This window comes from Bacillus rossius, chromosome 2 (genome assembly GCF_032445375.1).
Source record: "Bacillus rossius redtenbacheri isolate Brsri chromosome 2, Brsri_v3, whole genome shotgun sequence".
Lineage (NCBI taxonomy): Eukaryota > Metazoa > Arthropoda > Insecta > Phasmatodea > Bacillidae > Bacillus > Bacillus rossius.
The window spans coordinates 64,659,610-64,676,371 of record NC_086331.1 but is presented as its reverse complement, the minus strand read 5'-3'; the positions used below and the strand labels follow the sequence as shown (position 1 = coordinate 64,676,371).

The 16,762-nt window shown below is 36.0% G+C and overlaps 1 protein-coding gene across 1 annotated transcript in view; it reads left to right on the top strand.

Annotated features, from left to right (window-relative positions):
• Positions 1-16,762, top strand: part of LOC134529333 (double-stranded RNA-binding protein Staufen homolog 2) — a 277,320-nt gene that overhangs the window by 34,445 nt on the left and 226,113 nt on the right. Inside the window, exon 3 of the mRNA XM_063363291.1 lies at positions 13,364-13,441. Coding sequence (XP_063219361.1) covers positions 13,364-13,441 — 78 coding nt within the window. The remainder of the gene's footprint in view (positions 1-13,363; positions 13,442-16,762) is intronic.

Below are 16,762 nucleotides of genomic sequence, written 5' to 3'. Positions count from 1 at the left end.
ACCGGGTCCCTCTCTGTCCATGCCTTTTACAAAGTTCTTCATAAGACCCAACTTAATGTGCAGAGGAGGAAGTAGCACGTTTTTATGGTCAACTAAAGGATCGTTTAACACATTTTGTTCCCCTGGAGTATAAGATTTTCTTGGCGGCCATGATTGTTTAACAAAGTGCTGTTTTTGGTCCCTGCTGTCCCATAAGCACAAAAAACAACAATACTTTGTAAAGCCACCCTGAAGTCCCATTAATATAGCTATCACTTTCAAGTCACCACAAATTTCCCACTTAAAATCTTCATACTTGATTGCCCTTAGAACTGCACCCAAGTTGTCATAAGTCTCCTTCATTGAAACAGAGTAAGCAACTGGAATTTACAGCTTTTTATTTCCATTGTGGAGTAAAACAGCCTTGAGGATAGACTTAGAGGAGTCAATAAAAAGTCACCACTCTGTAGAAACATGAGTTAGTCCAAGTTCATTCATTAACCCCACAATGTCGAAACATACACACATAGGCCCCTCAATTTTGAAAAATACAGAGAAGTTAGCATTTCTCTTTCTAAAGGACGTTATGGTTGTGCCTTTTGCTAAAAGATTCCACTCTTGTAATCTTGAACCTAGTAGTTCTGACTGCTGCTTTGATAAGCCTAAGTCACGGGCTAAATCATTTAGTTCATTTTGCTTGATAAGGTGAGGCTCGCTAGACGGAGGAACATATGTAGGATCAATGGTATTTTCCAACAACTCTTCAGTTTCCGAATGTAAGTCTTCTTTGTCATTTAGTTCTGGAATTACCAAATCTTCCCAGTTCAAAGGTGGAGTTGGAACAGGTAGGCCTTCACCGTGAGGAACAGGTTTAATGGCTAAAGGTACAGTCGGATAATCAATCTTCTTCTTCTTCTTCTTCTTCTTCTTCTTCTTCTTCTTCTTCTTCGAATAACCTTCAGTATTAGTAAGGCAAAAGTAGCAGTCATTAAAGTGGTTAGTTGGTTCACGCCAAACCATAGGTACAGCAAATGGCATACTGCTTCAGTTACCCTTCATCCACTGAATAAGTGTTACGTGACAGCTCACACAACTACTATGTGGCGCACATTGTTTATCTTGGTCTCCTATTTTGCATCCAAAATACAAAAAAAAAATGCTTTTTTTACATCTTCATTCATATGCCTACCTTGAGGTTTTAATTCATAATGTCCACAAATATAACAAAACTTACTGGTGAATTTATACAAAGTCTTCGCTGCTTTGATGCCATTTTCGCTTAAAACTTTAAATGAAAACACACATAACCTCACTTCACAGATGCAACACTTCACTGACAGTGACAGAAGAAAACAAAGAACATCAAACTGCCCCCCTCCCTCTTCTGCAGTGTTACCAACTGTCGAGCTTCAAATAGAGAAATAATGTGATATTATGGTAAAATATGATGGTACCATATGTTGTTAACAAAAAATGGGACGTGATAGCTATATTTTATTAACTATTTCGTTATCAGGAAGGTAAACACATAATAAAAATGCTATTTGGATCTGTGTTACATACACCTTGTTTACCAGTGTTATGTTTCTAATAATGGAGATCTTAAACCTGTGAAAACATGTGTGCCAGTATTATTTATCTTAATTACTAAAAGATATTTCCTTGTTTGTCATCCTTTTTTCTAAATTTAGTTTTTACCAACATGCTTTAATAGATATATCATTGAATACTGTAAACCAGTATATTGAATTTAAAAAAAAAAAGTCTTGTCAAAACACCCTCAAAAAAGTTTTTTTTTGCAAAATGCATATAAAAGGGTCATATTAAATTTGAATTTACTGACATGTCATTAGAGAATTTTATTTCCATTTTTTTTAGCAATTCTTTAGTAGTCTGAGGGACTTAATATTATTTAGTTACTCAGGCTGTTTTCTGTCATGATCTATACTTCAAATTTTAAATTTCTCCAGTACAGTGACATTCAGTACCAATATTTTAATATTAAAATCAATAAAAATCAAATCCTTTATCATAACTGAATTTTCTTAAGTGTTTTCCAAACATGTTATCATCCCTTTTAATACATTCGAAAGTTGTATGGTGTATTAACTTTTCCTATGTTTGCAGATTTCTTGCTTTTAATGTGTCTGTGATGTAGTTGAACTTACCTTATACTAAAGCATTTCCAAGTTTTCATTTTGTATGGAATCTTTTTTATTTGAGCAAATTTGAAATTATGCTGTGTTAGTGGCTTGATAATTTCACTTATCAATTTTTTTATTCTGCATTTTTGCAGTATATTTTCTTTAAAAAGTTAATAGTTTTAATTGGGGTACCAACTTTGTGTTTGGGCTAATCTCCTTTCAGATGCCCAAAAATGTATCAGGTATATTGAATGAGTGGCTTTCCCTCATTAATTTGGCTTCCCTTTCCTTTTACTGCGATTTTAATATGAAACCCATTATCTACTTCCATTATACAGGATTAAAACTCTGTTTAAACTAAATTAAACCCAAAAGTTATTCAGATGTTGATAGGCATGTGACAAAATAAAAAAAAACCTATAGTCTCTATTATCTTTAATCGTGGCATGCAATGTAATGGGAATATGCACTCTTTTTTATTTCATGATTTATGCTGTTGTAGCTGTACTAAATTATGTTACAGTGCCACAAGAAATGGTGGAAAATTTAATGGCTGAAAATTTAACATTTCTGAGTACCATTTAATTGTTCAGTCTTAACATATTTCTGCATCTAAGGTATGCTTTGGAATGTCGTACACTGGCAGTCCTTTTTTTTTTTTTAAAGATAGATGGCAATGGAAGCTAGATATTTAGAGAATAAATGGAAATTATTTAAAAAGAAAAATCACAATGTTATGAGGTTTGGCTGAAAATAAGCATTTAAATAAATCAAGGGTTTCTCACGAGTAACTTTGTGAACTGAAATTAATTGTTTGTCTTTGCTGGCATGCATTTATATCCTAATGAGAGTATTGGAGGAGGTTAAAAGCTGCAACACATAGATAATTTCTTTGGCAACATATTCCTTCAGATTGTTCTCTTTTTACATGGTGTGACATTTAAATGTTTGGTAGTGTAAAAAAAAACAAAACAAAATGTCACTAAAATTTTAAAGTAAATGTATACTTAATTTATTCATGTTTGATTACTTGTGAACAACAATTATCATTTTTGAAACACAGTTAACTGTGGCATGTACTACATGCAATACTTAAATACACACCTGAAAAAAAGTTTGGAATTATACCAAAATGCATATTCTGAGATATTCCATGCCACATTGACATAGGTACAGTATTCATTAGATTATCACAACCCTGTAATTAGACAGTGTTTATTCAGATGGTATGTTGTCCCATAAAACCAAATGCTACAGTAAGTTTGTGTTCAACCTTGCATTGACGTGCCACATGGACAAATACAAATGTTTGACAGAATTCACGTTCGGCAGGCCATACACAGCAAGATGTTGCCGATCGGTTAATTTCATACAAAGCAGTGTGTCTAAGGTGTGGAGAAAGTACAGAGAGACAGGAAATATGAATAATAGGCCTCGTTCGGGTCATCCTCATGTTTTACACCAACCCAGGATCGTTATCTCCAGTGCCTGCTCTCAGACGTCCAATATCAACTACCAGGGCTCTTAGAAATAACCTCGAACAAAAGTGTATCTGGGGAGAAAAAAAAGAACGCAATTCTTCAGAACTTTCGACCTAACTATTCAAAAGAATGGCCATGCTTGTCGTCTAAAAATGTTTTGGAACACCACACGTTTTGTAATATATGCATGTGTGACTTTTTGATTGCACATGGTGGAAGGGATGACTGTAGATGTCATATTGAATCAAAGAAACATGCGGAACATTTTATAGCCATGACGAGCAATAAACCTATTTAGTAGTTTTTTCGCTACATCTGAAGAAATGAAAGTAACGAACACATAGTTTTTGTTTACAAGTTCTTTTGTTGTTTGTTTACAAGACAGTTCTTAGCCAACCAGGATAAAAGAAGCAAATAAAATACATTTTTTCAAAAATTTAACTTTGAATACTGAGTTGAAGGTTCAAAATTTCCAGTAAAATTATTGACATTTCTTACATATTCAGATGATTGTATTTTTCAAAAAATTTTTTTTTTGATTCATTAATCTGCATTGTATTCATATACATAGGTACATAGACATATATATGTATATTTTTTTATATTATTGTCCTTGTTTTATTTTGTGTGTGTCATAATTCCCCAGGAAAAATTTATAGTGCATGAATTACGCGTATTTTTTTCATATAATTGTCATTACTGATGGGTGTGATTTGAGGTTGGCAGCTCTGCGGACCCCTCTCATTTTTTCTATCCGGGGTGCATTAAATTCCTCCCCCCCCCCCCCCAATACTTTCAAGAGGTGCTACAACCATTTGTGTGGCATTTCCAAACTGCATTCAGGGATCATTTCATCCTAGCAGATGACAATACAAAACCTCACTGTCATGGGACAGTGTTGCTGTATCTCCAAAGACACTGGACAATCTCTGGGATCTTACTGAAGTTGCAATAAAGGAGTGGGGCGGTTTGCCCCAAGACAAACTTGATGACTTCATTCAAAGCATTCAGCACAGGGTGGAAGAACTCATCTGTATGCTGGGTGGTCGTACCCATTACTAAAGACTGTAAGCATCATGCGATGAAGAAAGTTTCCAAGTATTACTGTCTCGACTTAAATTCAGAAGATGCAATTTGTTTTGCTTTGCTTATTTGGTATATATAATTGAAAATGTTTTATTCAAAGGGAAATATGCTTATTTTGTTAAATACATATTGATAAATCACAAAATGGTTGACTGTAAGAATCCAATATAGTCGTATCCATGTTATTCCAAACTTTTGTTGAGCAGTGTATTTTATCTATTGGGTGGCTGTGAGAAAGGAAACAATAAATGCTGTTAAGGTTTAGAGTTACAACAAGTCAAACCTCTCTAGCTAGCATTGGTTTAACATTGTTAGAGTTCACTAACACTTAAAGAGAAATTTTAAGTTCTTAATATTGACGTCCGTGATTTTACCATAAATATTATGATTGTTCTTCAATAAAATATTTTATAAATAGTTTGTTATGTATTCTTATTTTACCAAAATTCTTATAACACAATTTTATAACGACATTTTCATTACAAAAGATGACGTTTTATATATAGAAATGAACTTCACCCAAATAGCTCATCGTTCGAAACAAATTATGTAAGTTTAAATGTTACTTTACAGTGTAAAATTGAGTTATATCCTGCAGTAACTTTCTATTCATGATACAAAGCCAAAGAAGCCATTACAAAGGCACATGAAAGCTTTGCCTAGGCAGTCTCGGGGCCAAATATTCTAGTTATTTTTGTCCTAAAACAAAGATTAGACAGCACGGCCTGGACCACAAACTTGACATTGTCTCTTGATTCCATTGAAATATTACTTTGTGAGCTATTGACCAACTGCGACCATCTCTAGCAACTTCTGAGCATTGACGGAATGTGAAGGTAAATTACACATCCACGTTCCTCTCCATGAAATGGAAGTAAACTCGTGTCCAAATCACAACACATCTTTCACATACCAGCCAATCATAAAGCTTTTTAGAATACAGTAAACAATCCAGAATCTCTTGCTATTTTATTACTGTGTATCCAGAGAACAAAAAAATAATTTATTTCTTCCTCACAAATTGCACACAAGCCTCTCTCTCTCTCTCTCTCTCTCTAACACACCGTTAACTTCCATTGTATGTTTGTAATTCATCATTCTCATAATATTGTTGTCATTATTATAATATCATCCAAATGTTCTAGAACCACCTTGGTACCCAAGGATTTGTTACCCCACGGGATGGGAAACATGAAAGGGTTGTGTTCAAGCAAAACCAAAGAAATGGCTTGTGAGAGTCGCACATTTTATTATCTTTGAATATATGGTTAACAAAGACAACTAGATAAATCTCGAATAATTAATTGGTCTTGTGTACATGTTCTTTGTTTCTTGACTTGCTCAAGGACGCGCACAGCATGTGCCTATAAACATTTTTTTTTTATTATTACTTACAAGTACATAAACTTTAACATATTGTGAAATCTTATTATTCTGAAAAATAAACAAAGTGAATAATTATGTTACAAATAATTATTGCTTCCAATATTTACAGTGGCAAGACTGGAATGAATAGAAAACTTGCATACATTAAATAAGACTAAGCCAAGTGAGTAATATTTTAAGAATAACTTTAATAGATGAAAATGAGGAAAAAATGGCATTGAACTAACCAACTATTTACAACATTGCAACTATCTTCAAACATTTAGATCGCATGTACAATGTCTCAAACTTTAATATTTTACCCACAAAACCTCTACCATCTTTATATGAATGAGTCTGTGGGTGAAAACTGGCTGGATACACACCTTAGAGTTTGTAGGGCATCCTGTCCTGGGCTTGCTCGTCGAGTCATCATTTCCCCCCACCACTCCACTACTTCAGCCAAGACACGCGAAACCAGCGGCAATAACTTGCCTGGAAGATTGGCCACCTGCAGCACAGGGGTGTTTGACGGTAGTATAACCATTCAGGGGTACAAAGTCCAAACCAGGAAAAAAAAAGTTGTGGGCAGGGACTAGTAACCACAACACACTGGTAAGTAAAGGAATACAGTAAATATAAAAACTTTGTGAGTAACCATCTAAAGTTGGCCAACCAGCTGGAAATGAGTAAAAATAACTTTCAAAACTGATTCAGACAATGATTAAATTACAATTATAAAATTGGTTCTCCTGTACCGTGAAACATATAACAAACATACAATAGCTGACATTTATGAACTGTCAAAAAAAATTTGTGAATTAATATACATAGTTTTATTATCTCTCAATCAAATGTGCTTATAGAAATAAGGATGACAGGGTTTCAGCATCATCACACAATTAACTTATTCTTTTTTTAAATGCATGTATGCAAATAAATACAGTTAAATATAAAGAGCAGGGGAAGTGATTTTTAGGGGTGCTTTAAGGAAACAGATTTACTATTTCTCTCAATATTTAATACGAGGGTTGGAACTTTAATAGTGGCAAATATTTATTTACAACTGATACAAAAGACATACATGTTACCAAGTTTTACTGCCCTTCAATGTAATCACCAGCATTGTGTACAACCCGTTGCGAGCAATGTGAAAGCCGTAGGATACCTTTAGCAGCGTCTGTGTTAGTTTGAATGGAGTGGTCTACTGCCGGAAGAATCTCTGGAAAAGTTCTGAAGCAAATGCCATGAAGTGGTTCTTCATCTTAGGTATCAAGTCAATGTCACAAGCTTTTAAGTCTAGGAGTATGGTGGATGGTACAGCACTTCCCAACCCTATTGATCAAACTAATTAGCCACAGTTTGCACTGCATGCAGCCAAGCATTGTTTTGCAAATGATGGGTGGGTTCTGCAGAAAGTGTCGCCACTTCTTTCTCAAAGGCTTTTACCCACCTTGCCACTGTTCTGTAAGGCAATGCAGATTCCCTGCAAGCTTCTTGAAAACATTGATGACACTCGTGCTGTTTGACCACTGACACATTCAATCTTTATTCAACTGCATTGTTCCTGTTTTAAAAACATCGTGACTACACTACATTCGACTACCAGCTAACAGGAGGCTCTGTACTTCTCGTTAGTGCTCATGCACGTGATGTGGGAAGGGAGAGTTTATTTGCTCTGAGTTAGGTAGATATGTAACTAACATGTTGTATAAACACCGTTATTTGGTCAAGTTGCATGGGAGTTTATTTGCTTTGAGTTAAGGTAGATATGTAACTAACGTGTTGTATAAACACCGTTATTTGGTTCCGTTGCATGGTGTTGCCACTATTAAAGTTCCAACCCTCGTATTTCTGTAAATCACACCCACATTTATGGCATAGGTTGGTGGCAAGACATCTAAGTTTAGTCTGCCACAAACAAACAGAAGCTCTGGGAGCTGGCTTTTATAATTAGTTACAGAGTCATAGCAACCATTTTTCATGATTATAATTGATAAAAAAAACACACTAAAGCTACAATGCCTGCCAAAGTGAAACAAAAACTATTTTTTTTGTGTATAACTTCTCATTGACAATGATAAAACACAACAAATCAGAACTGGGATTTTGGAGGAGGAATCAGCTGTGTAGTATTTTAAAGAACCATTTCAGAATTGGTCTTAGTGATTTCAGAAAACCATGGAAAATAGAAATCAGGAAGGCTGGGATGCCTTGAATAGAATTAAAAACACTGTCCTCTGGAATGGGAATCCAGTGTCTTACTTCAGCACCAACTTACTCCATGAAAATACATTCTATCAAATAAATGTTTTATACCATCATTATGCATTGTTTTATAGCTTATTTCTATTATTTTATTTTAATTTTAATAACATCTCTAGTTTATAGAAATGATTAATACTGCCTATATAATTTTTTTAAATTTCTTTGTCTGAACTAGCTAGTGTATTATCATGTAATTTCTTGCTGTGTGCTGGCTAGCGAAGCCTCGCTGCATAGTTGCAGGGCTTAACGTTCATGATCTTGTCGGCTACTGAACCCTCGACTGCCGGTGAACAGTCGTGCTGGGTGACAGCAAGGCTAGCCAACCTGCTGCAAGCCCTGGCGTGCACAAAATTAAAATTATTAAGTCCAGTTAACTTGCAGGCTTGACGAAAAATGTATGCACTTTACCCACCTTGCCACTGTTCTGTAAGGCAATGCAGATTCCCTACAAGCCTCTTGAAAATATTGATGACACCGTCGTGCTGTACGACCTTTGGCACAGTCAATCTTTATCTAACTCCATTATTCTTTTTTCAAAAACATTGTGACTACATTAGATTCTACCACCAGTTATGTTGCGAAATTACGTAAAAAAATATTTTGCAATAAGTGCAACGGCACTGAATCGGAATGCTTTGAGGTCCAGGGCACCAAGTTTAGCAGTCAATAATCAAGTTCAAAAATCCGTAAACAGAAATAAAAATATTACTTAAAACGGTCCCGAGGAGTCCACTTGGAAAGACTAAAAGTTTTAGAATTATTAAAACGTTTGGCGGATGCTAACAGATCAGTTAAAGATGAGTTCAAGTCCTGGGGATGTGCAATGAGCATTCTATTTCGGGCGGCGATTTCAAGAGGCTGGGCTGAACATAGCGCACAATGGCCGTAGGAGGTTTTTTGGCCGTCCAACTACATAATGTTAGGTCAGTTTCAAAACTGTACCGAGGACAAAACAAAATGAACCCTTAAATAAAATCCCTATTTTAAAACAGACCAATTAACAGTGATATTATTTAGTTAGTTAATTAAAATTTTAAAATTGGATATTTGGAAACTGAGTGCAGTCCAAAACCCATGTGCATGGTGCGACATCGTCCTTATTGTTCTAAGTGCTTAAAGTGTCAATCCATATGAAGTAGTCCAAAATAAAATTATTGATAGCTTCATCAATGTTAAAAAAATTGATATTTTGTGCCTTGTTAACATTATGTATTGACCGTTTAAAACTGGCACAATTAAATTTTTACTCTCACTGGTTTGATTATGGCAGCCATTTTGTTGCCATGGCGCGCAAAAATTTTTACATTTACCAAGGTTTACCTGCATTGCCGTATCTTAGCTTTGGTAGGTCATAGCATGATGATGAAACAAAATCTGAGGTGTTTAGCACATTATTTACTACAATTCTGATCATAAACCATCTTTCTAAAATCACTCAATCTTACCAATTTCTAAGGTGAACTTTTGCCTCACAATTGCAAAAATTTGCATTTTCATAATTTTTTTTCAGAATGAAGGCAGTATGTGTTGGGCTTCAAAATATTTTTGGAAGTACATACGTATGTAATAGTAGTGTAAACAAAAATTATTTGGAGTGTGAGACTTTGCTACTTTTTTTTTTACAGGCTTGTAAAAATGAGTTTGTTCATATTTTTGCTTACTTTACGGCTTAATATTTCTGGTGGGAAGTTATCTAAAAATCTGAAATTTGCACACAATTAAGTACTCCATGGTACATAACTCCTGTTAAAATTTTGACTTTGAGATTACTTTGAAATTACCATTGCCAGCAAAACAATATGCAGTTGTCCCTCGATAATCCGACAGGTAAGGGACCAGGGGGCGTGTTGGATTACCGAAAATGTCGGATTATCAAAGATGTTTTTTTCTCAATGCTTTTCAACACAATGAAGTTAATAAAAAGTACCAAACAGTATAAGTACATGTAATTTATTAAAACTAGGCTACGAAATGACTGTATATATAAGTTTTTAAAAGAAATACGGAAAGAAAATAAAGTAAAATGTACAGTACATATGTAAAAAAAAGTGCATACTACATATTTACACGTTAAAAAAGTCTGTGATTTTCTTCTGCTTCTTCTTACGCAGGCAGTCCGTCTGACATGGTCGGGGGTATTGTTAATGAGACGTACAAGTTTACTGGGCACCACCGTGTCAAGGGTCACAGACCTGGCGGAGACTCTCGCCTCAGGGCGTGACGTCGCCCGTGTGAGGACGTGACTCGTCCCCCTTGCTGCTGTTCTTGGCGACACCTGGACCTGGCCTGATATCAGTGCCGGGAACGCTCTGATGATTAGATGGGTGGGTTCTTAGGGCGTCCCACACGCCAGACGTCGAGGAGGCAAACACGTGATCAGGCACTCAGACAACACGCACGTGGTAGAACTGAGCTAACTTACAGGCGCGCGCACACAGATTGTCTACACGTTTATTTACGAACCCAACTCCATAAGGTAACTCAAATAAACACTCCGGGGTATGTCCGGTTTACGTAGAGTTAACTCCGGGAAAAACATGGCTGCCGGGTAGCCTCAAAAAAAGCCTCTCGCGCCATCTTTTTGAGGTCCGTGGCGCTCTATCCCCACACTACACACGTGGCGGGAGGTTTGAATGCTGTGGCTGGAGGGGAAGGTTGGAGGGTACTGGCGTATCGGGCTCGGAGGTGTTGCCCCGGATGATGTCACGTCATTGCTTGTTCTTGAATCCCTTTTAAAATCAAAATGTTTGAAAAATCTAACTCTCTCTCCTTGCACCTATGAAGCAAAGTTTTGGTTGCCGATAACGCTTCATCACAGCTGATAGTGAAGTTTTTCTCCGGCACTGCCTCCTCGATCACTTTGTCATCTACTGTTGTGACTTCCTGGATTATTTCTGCGTCTGTCACATCAGTAGCAAGGTTGTCTTCAATAATCCATGTCTTGAACTCTTCAATTGATGCTGGTGCAAGTTCCACTTCATTACAAATTTCAAGTGCAGCATCCAAAATAGATTCAGAATCATTGGATGCAGAGTTGCATGTTGCAAGATGTGGGTTATTAGGCCAAATATTCTTCCAAGATTTTATCAGGGTTGTGCTTTTTAGTTGCTGCCAAGCAAATGCGGCATTCAAAATCGCATCCTTAATGTTGAAGGATTTCAAAATTGTTGCAATGTCATCATTAAGTAGACTGACAACATCCATTAAAAGGCACTTTTTGTAATGTGCCTTGAGGGTCTTTATGACATTTTGGTCCATTGGCTGGATCAAAGCATTCGTGTTTTTTGGTAAGTACATTACGTCAATGTACCCATTGGCAGTTTTAACTTTTAATTCATCCTTGTCAGGGTGTCCGGGTGCGTTGTCAAGCAACAGAAGGGCTTTCACTGGTAACTTCTTATTTTTTAAATCTTGCTTAACTTGTGGGACAAAGCTGTTAGTGTACCAATCATGAAAAACTTCTTTGGTGACCCATGCACGGCTTTGAGCCATGTATGTTACTGGTAGAGATTCGACCTTTACATTTTTCAACGCACGTGGGTTTTTTGATTTACCAACAACAAGCAGTTTTAACTTATGAATTCCTGACGCATTCGCACATACCATCAGGGTGATTCATTCTTTTTGTAATTTTCTCCCAGAAACTTTTTTTCCCTCTTAAGTAACAAATGTTTTTGTTGGTAGCTGACGCCAATTTAAGCCGGTTTTCATCGGGGTTATAAATTTGTTCAGGAACTAGGCCAAGTTCATTGATTTTTGTGTCCAACTTTCCGATGAATTCCTGGATTTCAGACTCGTTAGCAGACACTTTTTCGCCACTCATCTGCATAAATCTTATACCATGACGTTTCTTGAAGTTTTCAAACCACCCGTGACTAGAGCGAAAGTCAGTTTTCTTTGTTATTTATTGGTAAAAAAACTGGGCTTTTTGTTTCAAAATGTCTCCTGAAATAGGTGCATTCCGGTTCCGTTGCTGTTTGAACCAAATAAAAAGAGTGTCTTCGACCTCATGTAACTCGCTAGTCCTAAGAGTTTTTCCGTTCATGGGTTCATCTTCAACAGACTTCATGAATTTTTTAATTTTTCCTCTATTTTTCACAATATTGTAGACAGTAGGTTGTCCAATGTCATACACTTGAGTTGTTGAGGGAAAGGTTTTTATTTTCTTAAAACGCAAGGATAATAGTATGAATTTTTTCAAAATATCTTAAGAATGGGAATGTTACGAATTTTGGTTGCCCTGTGACAGTTGGATTTTCACACTTAACTGTTTTCTTTGATGAGCTCAGTGCTCATTGGTTTTGGTGTGGTTAGCTGTAGACTTACGTACTGAGACAATCATGAGTTGTGCAAGCAGACACTTCTCTCACTTACATAGTTAAAAATTATAGATTTGTTGAGAATAATCATTCATAAACAAAATTATTTTATTTAATGTTTTTGAAGTCTATTTTAAAATTTAATTTAGAGAAGAAGATTTGAGTTTTATTGAATGCATTTAGATGACACACTGAAAATGATTTACTTTCTAATGTAGGATGACAAGTGTTGGACCATTTGCAAGATTCCACCTATAACTGAGTATTGCTTTAGGATTACAATTGGCTGATTATTCAATCTTGTGTGCTTTGTTATTTGATTGGTATTCATGAGATTGTCTACTCATTAACATAATATACTGTTTTATGAGGGATTCACTGCTGTAATTTTCAAGGCAAGCTTAAAATATGGCTTTAAGGCTCTCTTCAACACACCATTTTCATTTTTCATTTTCTCATCATTACTAATACTTAATAGCTAATAATGTAAATCTAGCACAATACCTCTCTTGAATTTGTTGTTCTGTTACAAATATTTTCAGCAAATATTCACCAAGTGTAATTAGTGACGGAAAAATAAATGCTAGAGAGTTATCGTGTTAAAATTTACGCAAATAGACCATAAGAATGAAATTATCAATATTCCATAGAAGGCATCAATTAATCTTATGAATGTAACACTGGTGTGATTAGGAATCGTAATAATGTTCATTTTTTTTAGGTCTGCTGGTTTCTTCCATAACAGTTTCTCCAGAAATAACCACTACACCTCAGAATACAGCTTCTAGGAACTCACCAGGTGAGTTAGTAGATTTATGGTGTACTTGTAACCTAGTGGAACCTGCTTTAACAACTAACCTTTTACAAGGTACACTAGTAACCTGCGATTTTGCTTAGCCTTGTACTATATTTTTTATTGTAATTACTATGGTGTAAATACATCTAAGAAAATTTTTTGCATAGTGACATTGTGTTTTTTGGTTCATATATTTATGTTCTGGAATGGTTTTATTATCATTGTTGATTTTTACAAAATATAACATGTTAGCAAGTGTAACGATACTGCCCCAGGGACCAGTCTCCACTGTTTATAACATAATTACTATATTTTATTTCATATCATAATTTTTTTCTATGCTATCATATTATTTGGTAGAAAGATGGATCTAGGTTTTTTGCTACTATATGCCCAATAATATGCTGTGAGATAGCAATTACTAGTACCAATTGGAGTTTTTTTTGGTGGACTTTCTTTTGAATAGGCATTATTAAAAAATAAGGTTTTACTTCAGTAAAAAAAAGTGGAAGTTACAATATGTAGTGAATCTGACAGCAATGAAATTAAGGTGTTCAAAATTTGGAATTTCAATTATTTAAAGTCTAGTTAAGTATAGGAACTAGAATAATTCCAAATGGAATTACACATAGGAGTGGTTGTTGTATCTACATATTTACAGTAAGTGTGTAACTTCATTAAGCTTGATAACTAAAATTCATGCCTGTTAGGTTAAAAAAACATTGATTTAAAGAACTAGCTTCACCAATACATATTATCTACATACATATTGTCTACAAGACAATTGAGTAATATTGTAATGATTCTTGAATTCTATGTGCTACATAGACCGTTGCACCTCATATACTGATTATTAAATTCATTTTCTTTTCTCTCACCCGCGGAGGACAAGCATATTCCAACACGGACTTCGCAAAGTCATCAAATTTACCGTGCACCCTAATGACATCACACAATAACTGTAGAAAATGATCAGCACACTTCGTAAAAAGCGAGTGGACAAAATCTGATTCCCTCACTAACATGAGCTCACACAATTTTCTGACAGCAATCAGAAAATCCAAGACCGCACGAAGCTCCCCGGATGACAACTTTGGCAACCCCTGCAGGGATTTTAGAAATAACTTTTGACTGAAGGAAGGAGGAACGCTTGAACTCACAGATGTTGCTTCCTGCAAAGGCGGTACGGACAGCTCCGCACGGAGAAACTGAACTGCCTTTCGCCTTAGATCTTGCACCGTCTCGTGCTCCTCGCTAGCCACGCCCACGTCAGATAGAAAGGCCAGCACCTCAACCTTGCTGACAGTGTAGACCCAAGAAACTGATATGGTCACTGTTGGCTCGTGTTCACATGAAACAAAAAAAAAAAAAAAAAAAAACTTAGACACACAAGCTAGCAGAGTTGCGCAGAATTTGTACCAACCTCGGGGATTAGTACAAGTATTTCCAATTAATTTAATAGAAAACTGCAATAGAACATTAGCATTGAAGATGCAAGGTGGCTAATGAAGGACATGTAAACTCTTACAAAAATACTTTCCAAGGGATTTACACAATTTCGTTCAACAAATAACAGTTTATTTGTTCAAAACAAGTAACATGCAACTATGAAACTGACAGCGATAAGTCGGAAGTAAGCACATAAAGGGACTAAGTTTTTAAAAATAACGACCAAAAACAATTAAGGGGTAACTGCACTAAGAACTTGTGAATACAGTCTCAAGAGCAATGACTCACCTTTAAATCATGCAGATGCAATATACTGAACAATTCATGCAATACAATAAATTTTTTAAGCCGTAAATTGCTAAAGATTCATTCATACGATCGCAACTATGCAAGAGCGATATCAAGAGCAATTAATACACTGGACAAGATTTATACCAAAAAGGGAGAAGCATGATACAATTACCACATCTGACAAAGGTTACAACAAACTTTGCACATGACTACCTAACCTTACCATGTCATGATTTCATGAACCTTCGTAAGTACGATCACAATACTTTATTCCGTGAAGTACAAACTGCAATACAATAAAATTACTAAACATATTTTACGACCCCGCGGAGTCGGTAAATGCAACACATACACAGTTACTATTAAAACATTGAATTCCTTGCGATGTTTATCTTAACTCCTTTTAACATAGGGAGAGTGCCATGCTCCGACTACTCGTGAACATTAAAGTTGACCTTAAAAAAAAAACTTGATAATACTGGGCAAAGCTCAAAGGCAACACAGCCAATCAAAACTACTAAGCTACATTATTGCACACAAATGATTCCTACACGTTATAATTAATGATAAGCCAAACAAAATTTCTAAAGGCAATCCAAAACAAATTTAGGAAAAGGCTAATCCAAATTTAATCACATACCCTAACTTTCGTGCTGCCCACACATGTCGGACACAGAGAACTACCTGCTACCCAATTAATTACATGTTGCCTCGTTCGAACCTAAAATAATAAGAACGTCAGGCAGCCGTTGCAACTACCAGGATGACCGGCCGCTAGAGCGTATGCACAGAGAGAAGACTGGAGTAGGGGAAAAGGAGGGAAAGCAGCACAGACCACCAGGGAGGGGGCAATAATGAGAGGAGGAAGGAGGGAAGATTCTTGTTTAGTGATGACGTCACACACATAAATGTCTTCTTGTTGCCGGCACAATCCATTTTAAACCCTGGTGCAGATTGTTCCTCTCATGATGCAAGACTTTTGGTAGTCAATGCTTTAAAGTTAAGTCCCGTCTCATCCACGTTATAAACTTGCTGTGGCGAGTAGGAAGAAATTATATCTTTGAACTCCTCAAGGTATTCAATAGCTGCTTCGTTGTTCACTGACAGTTTCTCCCCAGTTATTGTAAGCTGCCTGATTCCATTTCGTTTCTTCCATCAGTCTAAGAAACCGCAACTAGCCGTAAATGATGTGTCAACATCCATGAGCTTGTTCAATTGAAGTGCTTTTTCTTGAATCAGAGGGCCAGTGATAGTGATTCCTTTTTATCTTTCTTGGGTAAACCATAAAAAAAGTGCTTCGTCCAATTTTTCGTAAGAAGACAATGTCGTTTTGCTACTTTTTCAATAATTTTTTTTCACTTGCGGTAGTAAAAAACTGCTTAGTTTTACCTCTGTTCTTTTTCCAATCGGAAATGGTTGCTTTGCAGACACCGAATTATTTCGATAACAGAGTGACACTTTCACCTTTGTCAAGTCTTTTCAGCACTTCCAGTTTTTCTTTTAATGTACACGAGTTATGTTTACGCTTGCTTGTCATGATGACCAACAGCAGGGACAAGCACAGAATGTAAAAAACCACACTAT